Source organism: Mesocricetus auratus, unplaced genomic scaffold (assembly GCF_017639785.1).
Source record: "Mesocricetus auratus isolate SY011 unplaced genomic scaffold, BCM_Maur_2.0 Super-Scaffold_100007, whole genome shotgun sequence".
Lineage (NCBI taxonomy): Eukaryota > Metazoa > Chordata > Mammalia > Rodentia > Cricetidae > Mesocricetus > Mesocricetus auratus.
The window spans coordinates 98102273-98129638 of NW_024429191.1; the positions used below are offsets into that span (position 1 = coordinate 98102273).

The window sequence follows — 27366 nt, forward strand, 5'->3', positions numbered from 1 at the left end:
CAGTTGGCAGAAAAGTAACTGAATTTTCAGATTTGATGAACCCTACCAACTTGTAACTTGGTGAAATAGTTTTGAAAAAAAAAAAAGCCAAGAACCTGGGAATCAAAAAAAGGTGACTTCACTCCACACACACAAGATACAGAGTCCCTCTTACACCAACCAGTGCTGCTGCTTTACCTGAGAGGTGATGGTGGTTCTGTGTTTGAAATTATACTCCCATCATTTTAAGGTATTAGTCCAGATTAAAATTCATACAGAAGGGCTGGGGAGTGGTGGCGCACTCCTTTAATTCCAGCACTCAGCAGCCAGAGGCAGTCTGATCAGTGAGTTTGAGGCCACCTGGTCTACAGAGTGAGTATAGGACAGTCAAGGCTACATAGAGAAACCCTGTCTCAAAAACCAAGAAAAAAAATTATACAGATGAAAACAGTTTAAGACTGTAAAGTCAGCAGTCAACTGTTTTCTGTCGTGTTTTAGGTTAGCAGAGAGACAGCAAATGAGATGAATGGCAACTGCATCATTTATCATTCAAGACCAGATTTTTATTTATTTTGAGATAGGGTCTCATAGCCCAGGGTAGCCTTGAACTTGATTCTATTACTTCCCCTAGATTATAGGTGTGTAATATGCCTGTAACCCAGGATACCACCAAACCATTTATGCAGCAGTGGAACCAGAATTCAGTGACTTGTGTGTTGTGTGCTAACCAAACAATTAATTGAAGCTACATCTCTAGCCACAAACCAAACGGGATACGGAATACGGAAGGACCACTGCAAGTTGGAATTAACATTGAAGGATCATCACACTGCTTGCCCCTCACCCCAAACTGCAAAATATGGTGCCTCACAGTATCTTCCCAAAGGGCACCATATTGGTACCCCTAACATTAGGGAGCCCAATGCTGGTATAGCAGGGGAAAAAAGGTTTTTTTTAATGAACTGTTCCATCTGCACCTGTTCTCTGGCTGGCCCTACACCATACAAACTCAGTTTCCCTCTTCAGTGGCTGTGCTGGTGAGGTGCTCAATAGCCTACAGGTCTGTCCTGAAGCATGTGCAGGACCCCCAATCCCAACATATATACTCAGGATGAGAACCTTTGGTTTCATTACTCATGGCTCTGCTCTTTACAGATAGAGTACAACAAAATTAGTCACTTTTATTTCAAAGAAACAGTACAAACAAGTGTGCAAAATTAAGTTCCATGATTAAATACACATAAGGTAACATGCATACTTGACATCAAACCCACAGTTAGCTGATTACAGGAGCATGAAGGAAACTGGCAGAACTGAGAACCTGCTGCTGGGCACAATTTAAATGTTTGCAACCTGAAATCAAAACCGCAAAACTGAGCTTCTTAGAAGATATGTAAAAAAAACTAAACATATACCTCAAGTGGCACAGAAACATGGAACCTGTGGCCTAGTCAGTACCAGGATGTGCCTGCCATCCCCAATGCTAGTGTGTGTTCCTGTGGATGCCGGGAGAGATGAGACAGGGTAGACGCCACAGGCCAAGGCAATTCCCTCCACACAACTGGCAGCTACAGGCACATGGACACTGCACTGAGAAGGCCCCTAAGTTAAGTAATGCTTTCTTCTGGAGTAATTTTTAAAGTCTATGTGTTACTTTGTTCCCTAAAGGCAATGGGAAGTGCTGTTTTAACCCAAACTAAACCAGGAGACCCTGCCCCCCTTGTAGCCTGAGGACTGTGCCTCAAGTGGGTGCCACAAGCATGCTGCTACCTGGAAGGTCTGGGATATGACTCATTCTAATGGCCCAACAAGGTCAGAGCACCTCACAGTGTGTGCTCTGAACAGTGCTTCTCATGGGAGGCAGAAGGTACTCCACCAGACAAGCTGCTAGTATTACTCTATTAGAATTACATAGGACGTGAGCCCTGACACTCATTCCTACAAGCTTTCACTGACTCGTGCTTGGATGGTCCCCAGGACTGCAGAGAGTCTGCTGGCATGAAGGTATGGTGGTGCCACTAATGCTAACATCACAGTTGAACTAAAGGGCAGTGGCAAGCAAGGGCACAAGATGCCCAGAGCCAGGGAGTGTCTGCAGAACCATGAGGATGATTCATTCTGATATGGGAATGAGAAGCCTTGCTCAGGAAGGCTGACAACCGCGTATGGCTTCGAGACCAAGGTCCTCCAGGGAGTCCTTGAGCCCCTCACCCACAGGCCTGGGGCACTGGCACCAGCCCCAGGAATCCACAGGGCGTTGGGTGGTGGCATCAGCTGCACTCACAGGCAGAGTCACAGCTTGTCATCGGTCATCTCCAGGAACTGTGCACACACGTCCCGGACACATTCACCCTTGGGACTGAACAGGAACTTGTAGTAGCTGCCATCTGCACAGATAGCTGGGAGAGACCAAATCAATACATGAGTTTTACCTCTCACAATCAAAATCAAATGAGCCTCAAGAATCCTGAGCATAACTAGTCAAGAGTTATAGCCTGCCAAGGTACATGCTCATTCAATGAAGGTTGGCTACAGGAAAACAATCTTAGGTCATATTCACAATGCCCAGATCTGCCCCCAACGCATTCCTGGGAACCTGGAAAGGTACTAATAGCACCCTGAATGCTTGAAAGCTTTCAGTAGGACCCACCCCAGCCACAGGAGGAAGAAAGGGAACTTTGGGAGTTGGTGCAGCCTGGACTACATGATGAGACCTTCCACACAGCAAGGACTACTTACCAATGACTGCATTGGGCTCTGTTCCAAAGGCACAGATGCATGGAGAGCCTGATGGAACCTGAAACTTGGAGAAGCTCCACTTGGAGCTAAAGTATTTTGGAAGGAAACTGGCGGATGCCAAGCTGTAAGGACAAGAAAAAAAGAGGCTTTACATTCACAAAGATAATGGCACAGAAGTTACTGGCTTAATTCCAGAATGCTGCTGAAAATTCTAAAATTCTTTTACAGTTTAGGACTGTTTTTATTTTTAATTAATTAATTTTATGTGTATGGGTGTTTGGCCTGCACATGTCTGTGTAACCCTGGTGTCTACAGGTCAGAAGAGAGCACCAGATCCCCTGGGAACAGAGTTACAGTTGTAAACTGCCATGTGGGTACAGTTGAACCAGGGCTCCCCTGGAAGAGTAGTCAGTGCTCTTAACTAGTGAGCCATCTCAGTCCTGGACTGAGTGATCTCATCTCTTACATTCAGTCTTGTGATAAGACAGCATGGCTCTCAGCACAGGAAGAGGCACAGGGTTCTCCTGCCATCAGATTAACCATCTAAAAGCACGGCAATAGTCAGGAGCCAACTGCCCAGAACCAAGTGTCACAGACCCTGACAGTGACGGGCCTTGGATGAATGGGACGGTGGGTGCAGGTCAATCTACATTCAGTTTTAAATCCCACAAACGCCAAATTAGTAAGATATAAAAGAGCTCAACCTAAACTGACATTAGATTTGCCCTAGTAGGATACATGGGGAATCCTCTAATTTTGGGCTGTTCCCTACCACAGCACTCCCTAAAACCCACCTAGACTGTTTATTCCTTTTTGGATCTTCAGCTGCAAAAATGTGCACAGTGCCGTGATCACTGGACACACAGATGAGAGAAGCGTCCTGATTGAAGTTGATGCTGCAGAGAAACCAGACAGGGCTTGGGTCTGTGCAGATACAGAGGACCACACACAATGTACTAGCCCACACCCCAGGTCTCAGCAGTGCCACATCAATAGCAGTGACTTTAAGCATGCACCATGGAACCAGGAGTCAAGTCAAAAGTGCCGGGAACAATCTATTCACCAGTGCCCAATAGGCACAAACTGCTGATGCCTGTGTGCCAGTGAAGGGTGTGGGTTTCCTGAGATGCCCTCCATGCCAGTTTCAGGAGATTCAGGTGAAGGTGGCTACCAAGTGTACTGCAGCAGTCAATGACCACATGCATTCTGTACAGACAGCAGATATGCAGGAGTGTGCGCTGTACCCAAGGGCCAGAGCACTCAGGTTAATCTCTTAAATATGGCTCAATACCCACAGGCCAGGAATGGCTAGGGTGGTGCCAGGCTCCTGCTGTAGCCATGGTATGAAGTCCTGCCTGGCTGGGCTTTAGCACTACATACATTGTGGGACTTCACAGATGAAGTACTCACTCTCAACCAACTGGCTACAATAATTATGTACAAACCAGCAAGGCCTCTATCATAAAATGGGAAGTTAGTACCACAGCTGGAATAGAGGGGATATGGGAAGAATCTGGCAAACATATCCACACAGGCTACAACAGGAGAGGGAAGGCCCACAATGTTCCATCTTTGTGGACAGTTCCCATAATAAAAAGTGAAATCAGTAATAAAAAGAGCTGGAACCCAATAACCTAACGGCTCAGCCACACCCTCCCACCTGTGCCATCACCCTGGCTTTACCACTCCCGGGGAGCGGAGGGGGGAGTCCTTACCAATAGATATTAGCTGCTTGAGATCCTCTTCGTAGCTCCTGGATTAAATGCCCTGATGAAGTATCAAATATTCTTATAAGGGTCCCCTTTGAAAAACAGTGAAGTGTTTCATTATCAACAATTTATAACTCTTTCATTAGTCTGAAACGATTTATATTAAAACCAATTGCATCAACCTCTCTGAGGAAGAAGTACACTCAAAAAACTCCAAACTTTTTAAACCCATCTCCCAGCCCCACTCCTGGAGATGCAGCAGGGTCCCTGTGCAGAATCAGAAGGGAAACTCCCAGCTGACTGGACTGTGTCCTAAACAACCCAAAATGCACTCACTCCATCTAACCTACCAAACACACTGCTCAGTTCTAACAATGGCAAGGCTGTGAGAACCAGGTCTAACAGGGTGAAGTTAAAGTAAATTCTGGGGAAGACAACATTAATTACTGTAAAATCTAGTGTCATAATAGTATTCATTAAAAATAAACTTGTTAAACAAAATCAGGTGTGATAGTACATTGCTTTTAATACCAATACTTGGAAGGCAGAAGCAGGTAGATTTCTGTTGAGTTTGAGATCAGTCTGGTTTATATAGTGAGCACTTCTCTCAAAACAAAGTGAACACAAAAACTCTAAACAAGAACCCCCACCCAGAAATCAGAACAACAATAAAACTCTTGGTAGTTATTATTTTGTCTTTTTTTTTTTTAATACAGTCTCATACTGTAGCAAAGGATGGCCCCAGCTGGCCCTGAAGCAATGCCCCTGCTTCAAGTGCCAGCACTACATATGTAAGCCATTAAACTTGACTACAGTTACTAGTTTTGTAATATAAATATTAAATGAGTGACAGAAGGAATATAAAAAGGGTTTTCGAGACGGGGGTTTTCTGTATTGCTTTGGAGCCTATCCTGGAACTCGATCTGTAGACCAGACTGGTCTCAAACACCCAGACACCCGCTTGCCTCTGTCTCCTGAGTGTGCCACCACCACCTGGCTCATAAGAGCATATTTTACAACAAATAGGTGAATATCTCATGCATTTACTGAATACTTTGGGTTTTGTTTTTTTTTTCAAGACAAGGTTTCTCTGTGTAACAGCTGTGGCTGTCCCAGAACTCTTGGTAGATCAGGTTGGCCTTGAACTCACAGAAATCCACTTGCCAGACTGGAGAGATGGCTCAGTGGTTAAGAACTCTGACTACTAGTTCAATTCACAGTGCCCACATGGCAGCTAACAACTGTCTGTAACTCCAGGATCCAAAACCCTCACACAGATATTCATGCAGGCAAAACACCAATACACATAAAATATTAAATAATTTGTTTTTCTTAAATACAGAAATCCACCTGCCTCTACTTCTCAAGTGCTGGGAGTAAGGTGTGCACCTTTACTACCTGGCTGTATTTACTGAATATTTATTTGTATCCATAAAAAGGTTGGAGCTGGGCATAGAAGACATCAAGTTCACAGCTTGGCAGGGTTATACTTAGTAAGATTCTTTCTCCAGGGATGTAGAGACAGAGAGATCACTATGCTCACTGGTTGGTCAGCATAGTTTACTTGGTGAGTTCCTGGCAGGTAACAGAGCATCTCAAAAACAAGGTTATATATATATGAAGACCATCTAAAGTTGAGCTCTAGTGTCTACACATGTGTGTGCACATGATCACCTACACACACGAATAAGGTGTAGGGAGTTGAAAATGGAGAATCTAAGAGTAAAAGGATTTTAAAAAAAGCCTTTGCCAGATGAGGCCATATCATATCAACCTCTATTTATTTATTTATTTACTTGCTTGCTTACTTAATTATTCATTCATTCGTTAGGGGCAGGGTCATATACATACTGACCAGCCAAGAATTAATTCTCTTATCTCTACCTCTTAAGTAGTAGAATTACAGGTATGTATCATTATGTCCCACTTTTTTTGTTTTGAGAAAGGATCTCACTATGTAGTTTTCACTGGCTAGCTGGAACTCACTATGTAGACCAGCCTAGCCTCCAACTCAGAGATTCACCAAGTCTGAGATTAAGACATGTGCCACCACTATACCAGACTTTGTTTCTTTTTAGAGATGACATCTCATTGTGTGCCCAGGCTAGCCTAGAACTTTTTATAATCTTACTGCCTCAACCTTTCAACTGAGTGATGAGAGATAATGGTGTTTGCAAACTTGTATACTTGGCATTTTTCTTCTGTCTCCTTTCCTTTACTATTTGTTTTTGAGACGTGATCTCGCTATGTAACCACTGGCCTGAAGCTCGCTAAATAGACCAGGCCGACCTTGAGCTCCTTCCTTCCCTCCTTTTGGTTTTCTGAGACAAGGTCTCTCTGTGTAGCCCTGGTTGTCCTCTGCCTCCGAGTGCGCGCCAACACTGCCACCTGGCAACCTTGTGCTTCTTAAGATCCACCTGCCTCTGCCTCCCAGTGGTGGGACTACAGGTGTGCATCACCATGGCTATTGTAGTTCTAGAGATCATATTCAAGGATTTATATATGGTTAAGCAAGCATCAACTAAGCTACATCCCCAGCTGAGAAAAATCCTATTTCTAAATTTATATAAAATTGTACTTGTCTAGTTAACCTGTAATCCCAGCCCTTAGGAGGCAAGGCAGAAGAATCACAAATTCTGAGCCACTGTGGGCTACCTAAGCCTCCTGGTAACCAGGACAGAAGAAGACTTGCTTACTCTGCTATATGTCCACACACACACTGACCACTGCTGTCTTTCAGCAACAGCTCAGGCAACAACTAGCTGGGCAGAGCAACCTGTTCTCCCAGTAAGCTGAATCCACTAATAGATACACGGCTGCTTGTGGGCTCACCTAATTAATACTTTCCTACAAAGTGATACTGGACTTATTGTCTTAAGTGGAAACCATAGTAAACAGTTACCAATTTTCAGAGGCCTGTGCAAATGGTTATCAGACAAAGGTACTTGTAGCACAAACCTGACAACCAGAGTTCAATGCCTGGAACCCATACACATACACAAAAAGAACCAACTCCACAAAATCAACCCCCCCATTCCTACCCCATGCTACAAAACACACATACAAATAACCTACAAATAGATATAAATTTCTCTTTTTCACTTCAGACAAAATAAAGGATAACATGGCTACGGGGGTTTGAATAAGCGAGGATCCCCAGCAGGCTCACATGTCTCCAGCCCTCAGCTGCTGTTACTGTTGGAGGAGATTATGGAATCTTTAGTAGGAGACATAACTTTGCTGGAGTAAGTGCAGCACTGGAGGTAGCTTTGAAAACCCACTGCCTACCCTCATTTGCAGTTTTTTCTCTCTTCATGGTCTAACTGCCTGCTGCCATGCTTCTCCTATTATGGATTCCCCATCTGGAAGTGTTAAGTCAAAATTAACTCTTCCATGATTTTGGTCATGGTGTTTTATCACAGAAACAAAAAATAACTTAAGATTGTGGTAATTCAATGAGAAAATATTCTTAGGAAGGTTAGAAAGACACTTGTGAAGCCCTAAGTGGCCTTGATCTTACTATCCTTCCTGTCTCAGCCATCTGAGGGCTGGTATTACAGACACGTGCCATCACACCCAGGTTAGCAGACAATAATAAAGCAGACAATGTGTGAAGGCCTAGCTCCCTTCCATAATTAGACCACACTGGCATGGATGGTCTGCACTTACTTTTTCAGATGCAGTTGCAATTCTCGTTCCCTGAAGGTTGAGAGCAATACAGCTCAGGACACCCTCATGTGCAGGAATGTCCACTGGTGGCTTCTCGGTGCTGGCCAGGTCCACAAGCTGTACATGGCCGGTGTGAGTGCCGGGGAAGGCGAGAAGGGAGTTGTTACTGTTGGGACACAGGACACAGAGGCCTATGCAGAGACACAAGAAACTGGTTGGGAGATGACGACATTGACCAAGGCCTGTTTCCTCACAACCCAAACCTACTTCCTGCCCTCAAGTCCTCAGTCACCAGTTAACTATTTGTGGTGTGCATTTACCTCGGAGTCACAGTCCCTAGAAAGAATATCAGGGCTGACAAAGCTGCTGCTGTGAGACCTGCTTATAATAGGAACATCTGCTGAACAATTTATGACTGAACAGATTTATCAGGTGTGTCCTCCATAATGCCAGCTACTGACAATACAATAAAAATTTAAAAAATTCAAGAACTCCATTAGCAGTAACGTAAACCTTCAAATACTACTTAGGAGTTGATATAGAAACAGATGTACCTAGACACACTTCCCAAAGCCACGACTAGAAAAGCCAGCTTTGCCTGTGTCTTCCACAATCTTCAAAGACACAGCTAAAAACCTCACCACTTCACAAGCTGACAGGGAGAGTAAGTAATAAGATGGCAGAAAGGTCCTAGAAGACCAAAAAACTGTATAAAGTAAGACTGGAAGATTGATGTCATCTAATTTTAAGATTAACTTTAAAGTTTCAGCAATAATGGCAGAATGGCACTGGCATGCGGATCACTAGAAAAGAAAGAATGGTGAGTTCAAGAGATCTTTGATTCTCACTGATCAAAACAAAAGGACCCAAATCATGTAACACAGAAGACAAAAAACTTGTATGAAAACACTGGTTCTCAGCAGGGTGTGGTAGAGCACAGCAACTGTGAAATCCCAGCACTCAGGAGGCTGAGGTGGGAGGAGTGTGAGTTGGAGGCTAGCCTCGGCTATGAGACCCTGTCTCAATAAACAAAAGTATTCAGAGAGTTGAACATGTACTTCTTGGCTGGTGTGTCAGCTACTCTGGAAGCTGAGTCAGGAGCATCTGAATCCTGAAGTTCAAGATTGGCCTGAGCAACCTAGCAAGACTTCATTCAAAAGAAAAAGGAAAAGAAAAGAGAGGAGAGAAAAAGGAAAGAAAGAAAAATGAAGTGAAAAGGTAAAGGGTGAACAATGTAATTTATAGCACAACATAACTGGAAGGGAAAAAATTACAATTTTTTTGTGACAGCAGGAAGATAACAATCTAATACACAAGTAAGTCAATCTATAAACAGTCTACTCCAAAGAAAACAAGGCCAGAGTTCAGTGGCTCCCTGTGTGGTTAGCAAGTAGCTCAAAACCACTGGGGCAGGTAGCAGAGGAAGAACCCCCGGACTATAGTAAGGGTATGGCTTCAGAATTCTCATCCAGGATGCCAAGGGAGTTCAGGCAGGCGGGGAGGCAAAGGCCGGCACTCCTTCAATGTATCAAAGTGTGCATAGGACAGACCCACCAGAGTTCCACTGCTCAGATAAGGACCCACTTGGGGACAAGGCACCCAGGCCTTATCTTTATCCCCACATGGACCAATTTCCTGTGCTGCTCTTCCTCTCCAGCTCTCACCTTTTGGGTTATAGCAGGTTTCAAAGACGTGCAACTGATGGGGATTGTGCGTGAATGTGAACACCTTAATCATGGAGTCCAAAACGACCACAATTCTGTAAAGAAAAATGCAATTAGAGTTCCTCTCCTCAAAAGTAAGATAAGCATTTTGTTATTTCTGTTCCCATTTTGAAACTCAGAAACAAAGGAAGTACCCCATACAAAAAAGACTGGGCCTTTTTATTGTTTTGTTTTCTTTTTGTCAGGGTCTCACTTTGTAGCTCAGCTAGCTTCAGCCTCAAACTTGCAGTGGTCCTCTTGCCTCTGATTCCTGAGTGCTGGGATTGTAACTGTATACCAACACACCTGCTTTGTCTTTTTTTTTTCTCTCGAGATAGGGTCTCACATAGCCCAAACTGGCCTTGAGCTTGTTATGTACTTGAAGGTGCTTTGAACTCATTATTTATTCTCTTGCCTTCGTTTCCTAAGTATTGGGATTATAGGTGCAAGCCACCACTCCTGATGGAAACAGGTCCCAATGTGGTCAAGAAGACAAAAGCATAAAGGCTGAGCCTGGCTGAATGGGCCTACCTATCACCTTTCAGATGTCAGAGAAACTTGTGAGCTTAGAGAAACATCATGACCAGACTAGAGCGTTAGAAAGGTGAGACGCATCACAGAATTACACCCTAATACTCTTAGAACATGCCTGAGAAGTCTCTCCCACCACTTGGGAAGCTGAGGCAGAATGGCAAGACTTTAGGGCCAGCTTGGGCTACCTAGTAAAACCCTGATTCAACAAACTAAAACAAAAACAGAACAAAATACCACCCAAAAAGTTTCCAAGTAGAAGATTACTAGTCTGGGTCAAGTATTTTATTAAGGTCTCTAAGCAGTGCCATAACAAGCCTAAGAATGATGCAGGAACAGCTCCTATATTCACTCAACTGCCAGAGTAGTTTTTTCCTCTACAGCTGACATACAGGGAAATCTTAGGAATACGATACATAAATCACATCAAATCAAACCCAAGTGATAAAGCTCTTCTTTCTAGCTAACAGAATGGGCTCTGTAAGGTAATGCTGGGAAGGGCCTGCTACTTTCATAGGTAAGAGTCAACGACAAGAACAGCTTCCAAGTTCTCTTCAACAAGGTAGTAATTGGCCAGGCCTGCCTGATACTGAGATGGTAGCTTCACAGGCATTCCTGGGGACACCTCCTGCTCTACCCAGAATATCCCTCTGAAGAATCTAGAAGCCAATTAATTTTCCAGCCTTCCTCAGGGCAGAAAAAAAAAAACTTTCCTGCTATGGGTCAGAAGCTATAGTTACTGATATTTTAATAAACTATTCCACAGAAAATCACTCTACCTGTTTTTAAAGAAATGAAACGCCACTTAGGAAAGCAACACTGAACCTACCTATCTCTCCGCAACTTGACAGCCTTGACTTCTGTGGAGAACTCTATCTCGATGACCGTCTTCTTCTTCAGATCATCCCAGATCATCACTGCAACACCAGAGGAAGAGCACATGTGGCGTCACAGGGAGCTCATGGTGCTGAACTTCAGACAGCACCAACACATGAGGCCAAACATGGCCAGATGTACCGCAATGGTGGGGTACGGCCAGGCTTATAAGGCTAGGTGGAGTTTACCCTCAGAACCCTCTCCTACTCACTTGCACCCCATTCCTATGCAACAGACACAAGCACAACCAAGGTCTTAGGAAAACAACCTGTCTTACACACTCAAGGACAGCTTCACCTGACTGAGCAGCTAAAAAGCAAGCCTGACTATAGTTACCAAGTGTTTAAATGCTAGAGAACCCTGGGTCAAAAATGAAGAGTAGGGCAGAAGAGACAGATGACTTGGTGGTTAGAGTGTTTTCTGCTCTTCCAGTGGACTCTGGTTCAGTTCTGAGCACCCGTCTGGCAGCTCACAAACACCTGTAACTCCAGTGTCCTTTTCTGGCCTCCTCTGGCACCCACAAACATGTGGTGTATACTCAAACACACACGTACACAAACAGATTTTTAAAAATTGCCTGGGAATATATCTCACTGTTGAGTACTGTCTAGCATGCTTTTTGAGGCTCTAGGTTCAGTTCCTGGCACCATAAAGAAAGGGGATAGTGGGGGAGAAAGTGGGAGAAGGAAGAAGCAGGTGGCAAAGGTCTTTGCACTAAATCCGATAACCTGAGTTCAATACATAGAACCCACATGGTGAAAAGAGAACCAAGTTCTAAACTTCTCTCTTCCCCAACCCATACATTTAGTAGTAATAATCATTCAAAATTAATGATAGATAGTTGTGAATATAGGACTTAGGTTCAATTCACAGTAGCACAAAGAAAAGAGGGGGCAAGATTTCCGGACTCATAACACTACTTTCCTCTTTCATTTCTCTGCTCTTGATTCTAAAACAAAGACAGAACTGTGGGGCCAGCCTCCCCTGAGTGCTAATTCTATGTCCCATGTTCACTGAGCTTCACTGAGGATGGTAAGCCTGGGACCCTGTGCACACGGACCCCTTGCTTCTCTTCTGGGTACTTGGTCATAGAACCAAGGCTTCAAGACACCCTGAGCTGCCCTCCCACCCTCACTGCCCTTTCCTTCTTACCTGCATCAGACCTGAGCTACCCCAATTCTCTACCAGACACTAGCTAACCCTCCCAGGACACCCTTAACTGGTACCTAGTCACCACCATGCCCAAGGAATATCATTCTTCCTTCCCTTCTTTCTCTGTCTTTTTTCCTCACACTTTCTTCCTTCAGATGACATCAGTTGTGCCCTCTTCCTCCTTCACACAAAAGCTAGGTTAAGCTCAACTAAGGGCGTGATGTCTACAGTGAGGAGAAAAGCTCTCCACTCCTCATTTTTGGAGGGCCATGCCTCTCAACTGTAACTTCCTCCAACATATCCACACGAATACAGCAACCCATTCACCCACACCCAACCTGTCTCCTTGTTCTAGGTGAACAATAATTTCTCTAGGAGTCCATGGCTTTCAGCAGAGGAAAACCTTCCCCAGACTTTGCTTTACCCTGAATCATGACTTACACCATACCAACCTACAGGTGAAGTACACCCCACTCATCAACGGCTGACATCCAGCCTTCCCATCTATTTATTTTCTGGAAGCTTCTTTCCCAGTGCTTTTCAACACCTCAAAGGAGTACTAGAGGGGCTCTCATGGGGTTACAGACATAGGCTGTTCTACCAAGTTCAGAACACCACTACACACATGACATGGTTTTTAAAGACAGGACTACTATACCTTTGTTGGGAGGATATTTCGGCTTTTTTCCGCCACCAACTAAAGCTAAATAGTTACAGCGAAATAACATTTCCACGTGGCCAACTCCTCCTTCTAAAAATTCTGAAATAATTTAAAAAGTTAAAAAATGTTAACATATGGGAAACAGTGAAAACATGTAACACTCAGCATTCCATTATTTAATCTTTTACTTATTTTTGAGCCAGGGTCTCACTATGATAGCCCTGGCTTTTAAGTCTTGCTTAACTTACAGAGATCTGCCTGCCTCTGCCTTCTGAGCGCTAAGATTAAAAGTACCACTATACCTGACCTAGCTAACATTTCATTCTTGCACTATTTTATGTGTATGGGCACTTTGCCTGTGTGTGTCTCTGTGTACCACGTATGTGCCTCGTGCCTGCAGAGGCTAGAAGAGGGTGTAAGAAATCCTGGGCTTACTGTGACCTTTTCCATATTAAGGCCCATTTGCTCACTTAGTATGGAAGCAGCACACCTCAAGAGCCTGTGTATTAATTCTCTACACTAAACTCAGGGACAGCCTGCCCAGCCAAAGGGAAAACACGCATGAATACATATATGTATGTTGCAACACACCACACAGTGGCATTATTGTCAAATCACAGTGATCTTATTTTCAGTATTGATATTTGTACAAGTAGTTTTATGTCAATTTGACATAAACTGGAGTAATCTAAGAGGAGGGAACCTCAATTGAGAAAATGCCTCCATATGGCTGTAGGCGGCCTGCAGAGCTGCTGGGGCTAGAGCTCTTCCTCCTCCTCTTCTATTATTATTGTTGTTGTTTTTTAATTTAACTTCTTTATTGACTCTTTGGGAGTTTCACATCATTCACTCCAATTCCACCCACCTCCCAGCACCCCCATTCCTGCTGCACCCCCCCACACACAAAAGAAAACAAAGCAAGCAAAAAAAAAGCAAAAATAAAAAAAAATCAACAACAATAGAAAAATGTCTTTCTTTTCTGTCTCTCCAACACCTCTTCATTCATCCTGGTGGCATTGGAGCCTTCAGCGTGCCGTATAATATACCTCTTTGTCCCATCAGCTTCGCTGGCAAATATTCATTACAACGAGTCACTGATCTGGTTTAAGGCCTGTGGTTTCTGAGGATCCTCACTGGATCCTCACCAGAGCTCCTTTGGGATATCCTGTGGCCGCCCTGAACCTTGGAGATCTGTCTCACTAGTTCCAGCAGGTCCTAGATGGGGTAGATGCTAGGGTAGGTCAACCCAAGGCCTGGCTGTGGGCCTGAGTGGTGGCCAAGCTGGTCTGGGCCACTGAGGCCACAAGCCTCAGGTGAGGGGGTGGACCATCTCTCTTACTGTAGTGTCCAAGAGGCAAGGCCAGCTTTCCCGGTGTCAACAAAAAGTGCTGCTGACTCAGCATGGCCCTCTGACTTATTCTCAAATGGTTCCTAAAGCCCCCTGAGGTGACACAAGCATCAACACAGAACCAGCTGCAGCTGGGCCACAAACCCAGACATGGTCCTCAGCAGTAGCCTAGACCTGGTGGTCACCGTTACCCAGGTGGTGGCAAAGGCCACCCAGATCAGTATGGCCCCAGCAGCATGGCTTGTGGACCCAAAGATGGACTCAGGAGGCAGCCCAGCACACTGGAATCAGCAAGGAACTCAACACAACAGGAGTCATGGACATCAACAGAGACCCTGGTTACCGAAGGACCAGGGACCTAGGCATGGCCCTTGGCAGCAGCCTGGCCGGCCCGGCCATCACCACAGCCCCAGGTGGCAAGCAGACTCTAACACCTGCCCACTTGCACCGTCTTCATTTCTCCCTTTCTACATCTTTCCACAGAACATGAACCACTCTGCTTTCCTACCTCTCCCATCTCTCCACCAAATACTTCCTAAAGTTAGTAAGAAGAGACGTGGCAAGAATTTGAATGCAGCAGTCAATCCTTAGTTTAGAGCATTTTCTTAATTAGTGATTGGTGAGAAAGCTCCAGCCCATTGTGGGTGGTGCCATCCTTGGTTTGATGGTAATGAGTTCTATAGGAAAGCAGGCTGAGGAAGCCACAGGGAATAAACCAGTAAGCAGCAGCCTTCCATGGCCTTTGCATCAGTCTCTGCCTCCAGGTTCCTGGCCTATTGCATTTCTGCCTTGGTTTCTCTCAATGGACAGTGTCTTGGGATATGTAAACTGAATGAACACTTTCCTCTCCAAGGTTATGGTGTTTCTTCATAGGAATAGAAGACAGTGTCTGTCTTTTTTTTTTTTTTTGGTTTTTCAAGACAGGGTTTCTCTGTATTGTTTTGGAGGCTGTCCTGGAACTAGCTTTGTTGACCAGGCTGGCCTCGAACTCACAGAGATCCGCCTGCCTCTGCCTCCCGAGTGCTGGAATTAAAGGTATGTGCCACCACCGCCTGGCTTGCTTGTTTTTTGAGACAGGGTTATGCATTGCTTTGGAGCCTGTCCTGGAATTAGCTCTGTAGATCATCCTGGCCTTGAACTCAGAGATCCGCCTGCCTCTGCCTTCCGAGTGTTGGGATTAAAGGCGTGCACCACCAATGCTCTGCCAGTGTCTGGTTTTTGTTTGCTTCAGTGCTGAGATACAAAGCTGGCAACACCATAACTAACTTGGTGCTTTATTAGATGGGGCCTCACTTTATAGCTGGAACTCAAAATTCCCCTGCCTCAGCCTCCAGAGCACTGGAATTATAGACACGTGCCACTTCCTTAGAGCAAAGATCATTCTGGAAGCAGAAAATTTAAAACTCAACCTTGGGAGAAATAGCTATTATTGTTCATTTTCAATATTTATCTGAAATTTGCTTACTTACTGCTGGTGCTTTACTATTCCTGCAGGTTAAGGACCAGGAACTGCCAAATGTTTACCATAGATTTGCAGGGCTGGGCGGTGGTGGTGCACACCTTTAATCCCAGCACTTGGGAGGCAGAGGCAGGCGGATCTCTGTGAGTTCGAGGCCAGCCTGATCTACAGAGTGAGTTCCAGGACAGCCTCCAACAAAACAATACAGAGAAATCCTGCCTCGAAAAAAAAAAAAAGCAGAAAACAAAAATACTAAACTAAGCAGGAAAAATTGTAGGTTATCATTATAAACAAAAATTTTTTCCACTGTTTTGTTATGAAGACCCATTTGACCTTGAACTCACTCACAATCCTACCTCAGTTTCCTGAGTGCTAAGACCAGAATGCCAGGGTTAAGGAAACGTGCCATTATAGCCAACTATTAATACTGTGTAATTTGAAGAGTTTAAGAGTCCCATACACTGGAATTAAACCCATAATGTGATTTCTCAAGTTTTACATCCAGCAGAAAAGTGTGAAAATGTCCTGCATTAAATACACCTTGTTCTTCCAAACAAGCAGCAGGGGCTAAATAAAGATTTAAAGGAAGAGAAGCCAGGCGTTGGTGGCGCACGCCTTTAATCCCAGCACTTGGGAGGCAGAGGCAGGTGGATCTCTGTGAGTTCGAGGTCAGCCTGGTCTACAGAGCTAGTTCCAGGACAGCCTCCAAAACAACACAGAGAAACCCTGTCTCGAAAAACAAAAAACAAAAAAAAAAAAAAAAAAGGAAGAGGAGAAGCATAACTCACTAAAGAATATAGCTTGGTTTTACGAGACAGGGTTTCTCTGTATTGTTTTAAAACCATGTGGAGCTGGGCGGTGGTGGCACACGCCTTTAATCCCAGCACTCGGGAGGCAGAGGCAGGCGGATCTCTGTGAGTTCAAGGCCAGGCTGGACCGACAGCCTGCAAAACAATACAGAGAAACCCTGTCTCGTAAAAACAAACAAACAAAAAACCAAAACAAAAAAAAAAAAATATAGCTTGGCTACACTTGTCCCCAAATACAGCCAGGATGAGGAACTGCTGTAAAGACATGGGTCTAACCCAGTTTACAAACGGCCAGTCTCTGCTTGCTCACTTCTCAGTTAAGGCAAATGACCATCACTCCCTTACCTTGCTTCTCTTTTTCTTTGAGTGGATCTGTGTTATAGACTCGGAATCCATTTTCCATTCCACACGCAAAACATCCTAAAGCAAGAAATATGAAAGAGACATGTTAGTTCCCACGGCTGCCAGCAGAAGAGGTCCAGGGAAGCTTGTCACATGTTCAAACCACACATGGAGTGTACTAAGCCACAGCTACTTCAGGAGCAGCCATCATCCCCTGGGATGAACCCTGGATTGCATTTAACACTCATTCTCCAGCATTCCTGTGGACTAGGTTTCTGCTTAAACATTGGGCATGCTACCTCTCACTAACCCAGACTATCACCAGACTCCCCTTCTAGAACACAGTGCTTGACTACTGTGTCAGGTACAATGTTAGGGGATGTGCAGTGTTAGGAGACAGGAGGATGGGGGTCATGGACTCTAAACCAGGGAAGGAGACAAAAGACTGCTCTTTTCCACCTCCAGAGTAATCTCCTAGAAACCATTTCTAAGCTGGGCAGTGGTAGTGGTGGTGGTGGCTGCCTTTAATCCCAGTACTGGGAGGCAAAGGCAGAAGCAGGCGGGTCTCTGGCTTTCAAAAACAAGATTTTAGGCCGGGCGTTGGTGGCTCATGCCTTTAATCCCAGCACTCGGGAGGCAGAGGCAGGCAGATCTCTGTAAGTTCGAGGCCAGGCTGGATCGACAGCCTCCAAAACAGAGAAACGCTGTCTCGTAAAACCAAAAAAAAAAAAAAAAAAAAAAACAAGATTTTGGGAGACAGGCGTTGGTGGCACATGCACTTGGGAGACAGAGAGGAGGATCTCTGTGAGTTCAAGGCCACCCTGGTCTACAGAGTGGGTTCCAGGGTAGTCAAGACTGTTATATAGACAAATTATGTCTCAAAAAACAAAAAGAAAGAAAAGAAAAGAAAGAAAGCAATCCTGAGGTCTCCAATGACTTCATTCTTACCCATTCTTACTCAAACTCTCAAACTCGTGTCACAGCCACGGACAGCAACTGACTTAGGACATCCCAGCCACTGTCTCCAAACAACATACTCAGATTGTCCAAGTCCAAATGAAAAGTACTGCATGGAACTAAAAAAGCATCAAGGTCTCAAGCTCAGAAGATGACATAGTGATTCCTATAATCATGGCAACATAAAACTACATCACTTAACGTCAAACACGATGCCCAGCTATTATTCAAATCAAGCTTCGGCTGCCAAACCCTGTCCCAACAACAACAAAATTCAAGTTAAGTTCATTTTCTAAGACAGGAAATCATACATTAACTTAAGTTCCCGCAAAATCTTATTATTTTCCGAGACAGGGTTTCTCAGTGTAGCCCTGGTTGTCCTGGAACTCGAGTTGTAGACCAAGCTGGCCTTGAACTCACAGAGATCCTCCTGCCTCTGTCTCCCTAGTGATGGGATTAAAGGAGTGTGCCACCAATGCCCGGCTCACAAAATCTTGTTTTTGAAAGCCAATGTTAAAACTCTTAGAAGCCCAGAATATCAGCCTTTGCTCTTTTTTTCTTCCTTTGGAGAGATTTAGAAAAGGGAACTTAGCTGGGCATAGTGCCAAACTCTAACCTTTAATCATCGTTCTCCGGAGGCAGAGGCAGGCAGAAGTGAGGACAGCCTGGTCTACAAAGTGAGTTCCAGGATAGCCAGGGTTACAGAGAGAAACAGTCTCCGAAAGAAACAAGAAAAAAAAAAAATAGGAGGAGGAACTTGACATCCGAGTCAGGGGATCACCAAGAAGGGGGTCCTGGTCACAGCACGCAGGGGCAAGAACACCTCCCCCAAGACCCCAAACTCCAAGAGCAGTTCCCGAAAAAGGCGTTAAGTCCTTTCGTTCCACTCAACAGAAGAAAACACTAGAGGGGAGGGCGGGGTGCACCGCTGGGACCCGCATCAAGGCGCCAGCGTACACTTGGCGAAGGTGTCAGCTCACAAGAACCATGACTGTTGGGACTTTCGACAACACCCGATGGCAACGCAAGCGCTTAAGACCCTCACTCTCGGCAGTAAGCCTGCGTGATCTGGGCACCCGGTAAAAGAGTCAGGCTGCCCGCCGACAGCGGCGGCGCGCCCGCGGGGGTGGGGTGGAGTGGGGGTGTCTCCATGCAGGGTGGTTCGGAGACCTCCCGAAAAGAGCCGAGGGTACGGGGGACACTCGCGACAGGTCCCGCCGGGGCCCTGCAGGAGCGACAGCGTCGGGTCGGGGTCTCCCGGAAGGGCTGGGGTTTTTTGCCACAGAGCTGGGCCCGGGAGTCTCACCATGGTCCTGATTGAAGCCGGCATACAGCAGCCCGTTGCCGTGGGGGTTACAGGGCAGGAGGTTCATGGCGCCGTCGCGGGATCCGTCGCGCCTCAGCACCGCATACCGCTCAAACACAGACGCTCTATCCCAGTCGCGCGGCGCTAGGGCCGCCGCGGCCGGAAGCAAGGGTCCTAGGGGCTTGCGTCGTGCGTGTGTCGTCAGCGCGTGCGTCGTCAGTGTGCGCGGACCCGTGGGTGCGCGTGCGCCCAAGACTTCCCACCTCTGGAAGTTGGTGGCGGCCTGGAGATGCCAAGCACATCCGTAAGGGGCGGGGCTGGACGGTTCCGTGGGAGGAGCTGCAGAGGGAGGGAGGTGCTGTTAAGGTACTCACACATCAGGGCAGGGCTGACGCGACGAGGACTTGCTAGAGGAAAGACCGCTCCCGTCCCGGAACCCTGGCCACGTTCCCAGGGAACACCCGTTCCTTTTAATGGCACCTGCGTTTTCCAACGGACACACCCTCCCCAAGAAACAGACACAGACAGACTATTCCCCTATGTCTTTCTGAGCGCCCCCAACCGTCTGACACGTCTCCCCACAGACACAAATTCCCCAAGAGACACCTCCCTAGCTCCAAGAGTCTCACAGGACACAACCCCCAGCATCTTGGAAGCAAAGAGCCATCATTGTGGGAGTCCTTGAAGTTCTGGCTTCCAGAGCTTCAGAAGTGTGAAAATCGTGCTTCTATTATTTATAAACTACCCTGTCTTGAGCAATTTTTGTGACAGTTCTTCAAACGACCCAAGATATTCTCGTCCCCCTCTCTGCCCCACCCGATAACCTGGGAAGGAAGTTCATCTCACAGGGAGAGCTTGTGAGCCCACTTTGCCACCTTGCAGCCTGATTCCAGTTACCTCACTCCAAGCAGCTTTGATTTTGCTTATGAAACCACGTTTAATTTGATAAAGCTTTTTTTTTTCCCCAGCCATGTAAGTCTGATATTTTCAGATGTTTGCCGAAACATACATCGTGGCACCCATAATGCATGCATTTTGTCTACTTAAATTTTGAAGATTTATTTTCTCTGTGTGTGTGTGTGTGTGTGTGTGTGTGTGTGTGTGTGTGTATGTATGCCATATGGGTGAGGGTACCCTCAGAGGCTATAGGACATTAGGTCCCCTAGAACTGGAGTTACAGCTACTCAGTTCCCAGAAACTGATACTGGGAACCAAATTCAGGCCCTCCAGAGTAGCAGGTACTCTTAACTACTGAACAATCTCTCTAGCCCAATTGCCTAAATAATATCAGGGTTTTTTTTTTTTTTTTTTTGGTTTTTCGGCTTTGGAGGCTGTCCTGGAACTAGCTCTTGTAGACCAGGCTGGCCTTGAACTCACAGAGATCCGCCTGCCTCTGCCTCCCAAGTGCTGGGATTAAAGGCGTGCACCACCAACGCCCGGCCTAAATAATATCAGGTTTAAAAAAAAAGCTTTCTGGGTAGGAAATTTTCTGCATGGCAGTCATTTTCACAGGGTAACTGAAGACATAATCGTGTGTGATATGTTTTGAATGTCAGTGTTTGAAGGGAAAGCTAGGTGAGTGTGCCACAGGGGAAAATGACAAAAGATTCACTGGGGTGCAACATGTATTTCAGTTATACTTTCTGTGTATTCACCACCACAGCATGAATACTTTTATTTAATGTGTTCTGTTTGATAACGTTCATTCTGAAGAAATGTAATTTGATTTGCTGTAGCACTTACTGGTTCTATTTTATCAGGTTGCCCTAACAAACTGTCACAGACTTGGTATCAAATATGGGGGTATCTATTCTACAACAGTCGTGGAAGGCAGAGGTCCAAAAATCAAAGAGTGAGAAGGACTATGTTCCCTCTCAGAGGTCCTGGGGGAGAGCTCCTCCTGCCTCCTCTTCCCAGTACCACTGACTTCCTATGGAAGGCCAAGACCTCTGGGCAGCCTGTACGTTCCATAAATACTGGGCTTCCAAAAGGCTCCAGGTCACAGGAAACAGGTCTGGACATGGCAGTTTATGCTTTGGACTTATTCAGGAAGCTGAGGCAGAAGAGCCCGTGTGGCCTGTGTTACGATAAAGTTTTGAGGGGTACCTTGGTGGATTCCATGGCAGGGGAGGATGACCAAGGCAGAGGGACAAAGCAGGCAGACAGAGCTTAGTGAGGAGTTTTATTTAGAAAGGGAAAGAGGGGAGGAAGGAGGAAAGAGAAAAGAGGTAAAGAGACACAGAGACAGAGAGAGGACAGAAGAGGGAGACAAGAAAAGTCTTGTCTGCCCCAGGGGAACAGCAGGAAAAAGAGAACTGGGAAGAGAACCTAAGTGTATGGATGGAGGTCTTTCTTTTAAAGGGGTCCTTTGCACACTGGGCTGACCAGGGTCCTGCCTGAGTACATTCTGCCAGGTGACAGGGGCAGGCCAGCATATTGCCTCAGTTCTTACAGCCTGGCTTAGCCAGGAATCTATCCCACACAGCTCGCCATCCATCCCAACAGCACCGAAGAGGGGAGGGAAAGACACTTAAGGAACTTTATTTAACTGACCTGTACTTTCATCTCCATAGTTACAAACCTGAAAAGGTTGTGGCTGTTCACGTCCGAGATGCTCTCTCCCTCAGTGGCATACCAAAAAGGAAGGCTATGAAGGCGTTGGCAGGATGTCCTCACAGGTTGGCCACTGTCAAGCAGGCGTTGTTCTTCCAGGTTTCCCTGGCTGTACACACTCACTAGCTTCCCTATAGATATCTTCTGTTCACCTCATCTCTACACAGCTGGATCCCTACCCCCTACCCCCATCTTCAGGCCTTCAGTGGCCCAGGCACTGGCTCCATTGTCTCTAAGGACATTGTTATTATGTATCTAGAGTCCTGTAAATTGTTAAATCTGTAAATCACTAACAAGAAACGTAGAACACTGAGCTTTATCTTATTTTACTTTTCCTGTTATTTAACCCCTCATTATGTCCCACTTCCTAAGCTGTATGACCAGGAAAGAGCCCTATAATCGAGACTTTGTAAAGCCAGTAGGTTTCTTGGCAAAGGGAGCAACAAGGGTTTCATCTCTAGAGAAATGCCTGGGCACAGCTCTGTGCTCCCAATAAGGGACAATAAACCTTTGCCAGGAGACGCAGAGTGTTGTCTTTTAGTGCTTTCACGTTATTTTGTTGAGACAAGATCTTACTCTCCAACCTTGGAACTCACTATGCAGTTCCAGGTTGATCTAACTGTCACAGCAATATTGCTTCAAACTCCCACCACACCCAGCACTACTTTCTTTCTCTGCATTTCTCATCTGGGAAAGAAATCTTTCCCAAAGGCTACAAAGGAAGCACCATAAACCAAACTATCCCCTGATGGCTACACAAAGCAAGGAGACAAGTGGAGAAAAGGGCTATTATTTACCTAGGTCTAGAAAGATATCATGATTCTCAAGAGAAGAACAAATATCCAGTTTATTGATAAATACTTCCTTAAATAATACTGTTTTTACTTCATTCTTGACTGAAATACCTCTCTCCTTGCTAATCTGTTGAATCGGTGCTGGTTATGTTCAACATAATTGGAGATATCTTTGGCATTTTCTTCCCATAGCTTCATAACTTGTAGGACACGTTGTACAAAAAAATGTAGGTTTACAGAAAAATATGAATATAGATTACTTATTAATCCCAAAATGTAGTAAATGACATAGCAAAAACTTTATCAAATCCATGTCCTACCCAAATGGGACAGATCTGTTATACACAATCTCTATGTGAAACTGCAGCATTTTTTTTATAAATTGGACCTCTGACATTAAAAGGAGGTTTACAAAAGGCCCCTCTTGTAACATCAGTGATGCTAGCCTATCTGGTTATTGTTTCTGAATTTTCCTTGAATATGTATTCACTACACACATTTTATCAGCCATATAAAAGCAGTTACAGAAAAAGTTGCACAGCAATCATGATAAAAGTAACATCCATAATTTCATATTATCAAGAGTAGAGCAGAATACTAATTTTTCCCTTTGCACACACACATCTAGAACAAGAGCTTCATGCACATCCACACAGAAGTGTCAGTCACAGCACACTGGGCATTCATACCACATCAGTGGCATAGGCATTCCAAATGAAGCAGCATCGTTACCGTAAGAGATGGACAGTATGTTTCTTGAGTCTAGAATGATCTCTGTCCTCCAGACTCTCCCAGAGAGCCAGCCCTCTTTTTACTTTTTAATTTTGAGGCAGGGTCTCACTAGTTGCCCAGGCTGGTCTTGAACTCATTCTGTAGCTTGGGTGGGCCTTGAGCTTGTGATCCTTCTGCCTCAGCCTCATAAGTAGCTGGTATGACAGGCCTGTGCCACTAATTCCAGTCTCTAAGAAATTTTGCAGCTATTCCTGGTACAGTTTCTTGGTGGGCTCTGGGGTGAGCGACCGTTCCTGGCTTTGCAGAAGCTGCTTCTCTTGTGACTGGAGCTGGCAGTTAGGGAGTAGGAGCGACCGTGCATCATCCTGGTGTTCAGGCCATTGGCCATAGAGAACGACTTAAGGTGGCTTCTTAAGGTAACAGGGAGAGGGAGCTTGTCTACCAGGTGCACAGGTGTGCAGGACACCACAGCACGGCAGCAGAGGTCTTGCAAACTCAGTACTTGGAAAAAGAAAAGAGAACCACTTACTTCTATGTTCTCCATGATTAGGGATGTTTACAAGGGGAAACCCTATATCTTATTGCCTCCCTCCAGGAACTGGGAACCTCAGCCCGGAGGCTGTCTCACTGGTGAATGTAGCAAACCCTGTTCTGCCTCCACCTCTGCCCATGTACAGACCATAAAAAGAGTCTTCTTACGAGCTTCCAAAGCCACAGTTATTATTTCCTTCAAATACATTTACTTAAAAAATGAGCATTTATTTATTTATTGTGTGTATGCACGTGTTTGTGCATAACACAACCTACACATGGAGGGCAAAACCCACCATGAAGGTTCCAGGGATCAAACTCAGGCTGTTAGGTTGGCAACAAGAACCTTCACCCACTCAGCCATCTCACAGGCCCTAAATGAATTTGATTTTTGAGTATGGCCACAGAAACCTTGAAACAAGTCCTAGGAGGCAAACAACTGCGCAGGGGGCTATAGAAGCACTTCCTATCTGATGGGACTACAGGAGACTTGAACCGGCCCTCCTAGCATACCCTTGCTCGGCCTCCAGAGACGGTCCATCCCATGCCGCAGCAGCACGATCCTGGCCAGCTCGGTGAAGGATTCTGTAATGTTGAAGTTGCACAGAGGGCTAACCTCAAAGAAGGTCACACCCAGGCGCTCAGCGTAGGCCTGGGCCTGCTCAGTGGGCACCTGCCGCTTGAATGCCAGGTGCAGTCGGTTTCCCACCAAGATCTTAGGAACCCCAGGGGCATGCTAGAGCATGGGAAAGGCAAGGAAAATGGGTTGAGTGGCGTACCCCTGCAAATTCATGTCCCCCCAGAGCTTCAGAATGGTACCTTATTTGTAAATGTGGTCTTTTGTATATGCATAAGATGCAGTCTCATTGAATTGCAGGGGGAGGGGCGCTGCATAAGGGGAGGAGAGGGCGGGGGGGGGGGAGCACAGGGAAATGCCATGTGACAATGACAACAGAGTGACTGCCAAGGATAGCTGCAGCCACCAGAAGCTGGGACAGGCAGGAAGAGTCTTGCCCTGGAGCTTTTGGAAGAATATGGGCCCTACCAGTTTTCTGTCCTCCTTAACTTGGAGAAAATGGCCCTTTATTAGAAAAGCCACAAGATCCTCCCCAGCAAGCTTGTAGGTCTTTAACCAGCAGTTGGACAAGCAGCAGCCCCATCACTACCTACCCTGCCTGCCCACCCACCCATCCTACCAGCTGGGAGTGGGGCAAACAGAGCATGCAAGCCTGAGCAGAGGCACAGCAGGACCCAGGGTCCTGAGCCTCGAGGTCCTTTGGTTACACTGCTGGGTCCAGCTGTGATGCGAGGCATTCTCCCTGTTGTTGAACCTCTGGCCAACTGCCACATGGAGCAATCCCTGGCCAATGTCATGTATTATACCTCATCAATCTCCTTAATCCATCGATTGATACCATCAAAGGACCAGCGGTTAGCAATGTCGTAGACCAGGATCACACCCTAGGAGAGACGTCACAAAGGTCAGCACACAGAGGAAAACAAGAGACAAGCTTGATCCAGAGACTTGCAGAGACAAACTATTTTAAAAAATCAAGACAAAGCCGGGCGGTGGTGGCACACGCCTTTAATCCCAGCACTCGGGAGGCAGAGGCAGACAGATCTCTGTGAGTTCGAGGCCAGGCTGGACCGACAGCCTCCAAAACAATACAGAGAAACCCTGTCTCGTAAAACCAAAAAAAAAAAAAAAGTCAAGACAATATCTCATTGTATAGATGAGGCTGGCCTGGAACTCACTGAGATCCACCCGCCTCTGTCTCCCAAGTGCTAGAATTAAAGTTATATGCCACTATGCCTGGTCCCTAACTAATCATCTTACATACTTCAACAAAAGCGTATAATTTTGATTTATCTTTCCCTTATAAGAGTAATATTATTACTTCCAATGATGTTCCATGCACTCACTCACTGGCAGATGATTGAGCTGGAGGCTGGAACTCATATCCATAAATTTGTCTGGAGCATAGGATGTGGGAACGTTGCCACCTAACAGAGCAAGTCCCTCCCTAACACATAGTGGATGCATGGGCATGCTTACACATAGATAAGAAGCTCAAATACAGATATGTACATGTATGTACACACATATTCAAGCACTCATGAGAATGCATGCTCACACATGGCATATGTGACGCTGGAAAAAACATAAGCCACCAGATTACAGCACATGACCTGCATCAGTTTACATATGACCTTAAATGCTTATCTTCCAATTTAGCCATAAAGGAGATGGCTAAGCAAGGATTTGTAAATGCTATTTTTCAAAATCAATTTGATCTCCAGGCTGGGAATGCTGTTTACCTGTGCACCTCTGGAATACGAGCGGAATATGGTACAAAATCTCCCCTGCCCCGAGGTGTCCCTGGAAAAGATGTTGGAGACTGTTAAGAGGAGACTGGTGTTTCTTCTTGATAATCACGTTCTCAAACTTTGGAGTCACATCAAATACCTTTTACAGTCTTTGTATGGTGGCCATTCCCTGCCAATCCAAGACAAAGCCATCCTGAATTTTCTGAAACAATCTTGGCAGCAACATACCCTTTGGGCTCACTCTCTTTTTCATTGTTGTTTCTCTCTCTCTCTCTCTCTGTCTCTGTCTCTGTCTCTCTCTCTCTCTCTCTGTCTCTCTCTCTCTTTCTCTCTCTGTCTGTCTCTCTCTCTGTGAGTGTGTGTGTGTGTGTTTGTGTGTGTGCTCGTGTGCATGTGTATTTGAGAGATTGTGTCTGTGTCTGTGCACAAGCGCAAGCCATGATACATGTATGAAAGTTAGAGGACAATTTGTGGGAGCCTACCCTTCCACCATGTAAGTACTGAGCATCAAACTCAGGTTATCAGACTTGGTGGCAAGCACCATTACCCACTGAGCAATCTTGAAGGCCCCTAATTTGTTTTTCAAAGAAGAGTAGCCTCCTGAGCACTAAGATCAAAAGTGTACACCATCACACCTGACTGGTTGTTCTAAGACAGGGTTTCTTTATTAACCAAACCTTGACTCAAACTTAAATTTATCCTCTTGCTTCCTGCTGCCAGTTCCAAGATGATGGGCATGTGCTTCAAGCTGTGTACCTATGTGTCTGTGTGAGATTTTGTGCACTGGGTGAATACTGCAGAGGCCCAGAAGAGGGTGCCAAATTCTCTGGAGCTGGAGTCACTTGGTAACCTTGAGCCACATGTATTGCTAGGGACTAAACACAGATCCTCTGGAAGACCAGCAAGTGCTCTTAATACTGACATCTCTCCAGTCCCTAATAAGTACTTTAAAAGTCAAACTAGAACCAGGCATGAGACCACATGCCTTTAATCCCTGTACTCTGGAGACTGACAGGTATCTCTCTGAGTTCAAGACCAACAGAGTCTAAATAGCAAGTTTCCACCACCCAGGGTTACATTGTGAGACCCTATCTTAGCAAAACAAAAATGAAAGTCAGACTAGAAACC

At 45.6% G+C, this 27366-nt stretch overlaps 2 protein-coding genes and 1 long non-coding RNA gene across 4 annotated transcripts in view; 1 reads left to right on the forward strand and 2 right to left on the reverse strand.

Moving 5' to 3' along the window:
- Positions 1-1135: 1135 nt before the first annotated feature.
- On the reverse strand, positions 1136-19430 carry Wdr45b (WD repeat domain 45B). Its single transcript, XM_040750224.1, has 10 exons — positions 19241-19430; positions 16981-17055; positions 13017-13118; positions 11160-11247; positions 9761-9855; positions 8097-8287; positions 4434-4519; positions 3513-3614; positions 2719-2840; positions 1136-2378 (listed from the first exon to the last, which is right to left on the reverse strand). The coding sequence occupies exons 1-10, from the start codon at positions 19305-19307 to the stop codon at positions 2272-2274; spliced, it is 1035 nt and encodes a 344-aa protein (XP_040606158.1). The 5' UTR covers positions 19308-19430; the 3' UTR covers positions 1136-2271.
- A 9-nt stretch (positions 19431-19439) lies between these two features.
- Positions 19440-20208, forward strand: LOC121141598. The gene is made up of 2 exons (XR_005878578.1): positions 19440-19544; positions 19825-20208. It is a non-coding gene; the product is annotated as an uncharacterized LOC121141598 (long non-coding RNA).
- Positions 20209-22682: 2474 nt separating this feature from the next.
- Positions 22683-27366, reverse strand: part of Rab40b (RAB40B, member RAS oncogene family) — a 31460-nt gene continuing 26776 nt past the window's right edge. For both annotated transcript variants that reach the window (XM_040750225.1, XM_040750226.1), the window contains 4 exons: positions 26230-26290; positions 25294-25371; positions 24424-24646; positions 22683-23880 (listed from right to left, as the gene is read on the reverse strand). In XM_040750225.1, coding sequence (XP_040606159.1) covers positions 23609-23880; positions 24424-24646; positions 25294-25371; positions 26230-26290 — 634 coding nt within the window. In that variant the 3' untranslated portion in view covers positions 22683-23608. The remainder of the gene's footprint in view (positions 23881-24423; positions 24647-25293; positions 25372-26229; positions 26291-27366) is intronic.

Bases quoted from the DNA above. Each gene is read 5' to 3' on its own strand.
- Wdr45b (XM_040750224.1), bottom strand. From the start codon at position 19,307: ATGAACCTCCTGCCCTGTAACCCCCACGGCAACGGGCTGCTGTATGCC. The intron at 13,119-16,980 runs GTAAGGGAGTGA...AAATTATTTCAG, and splicing joins CAAAGAAAAAGAGAAGCAAG to AATTTTTAGAAGGAGGAGTT. The intron at 3,615-4,433 runs GTAAGGACTCCC...GTTTCTCTGCAG, and splicing joins CAAGCAGCTAATATCTATTG to CATCAACTTCAATCAGGACG.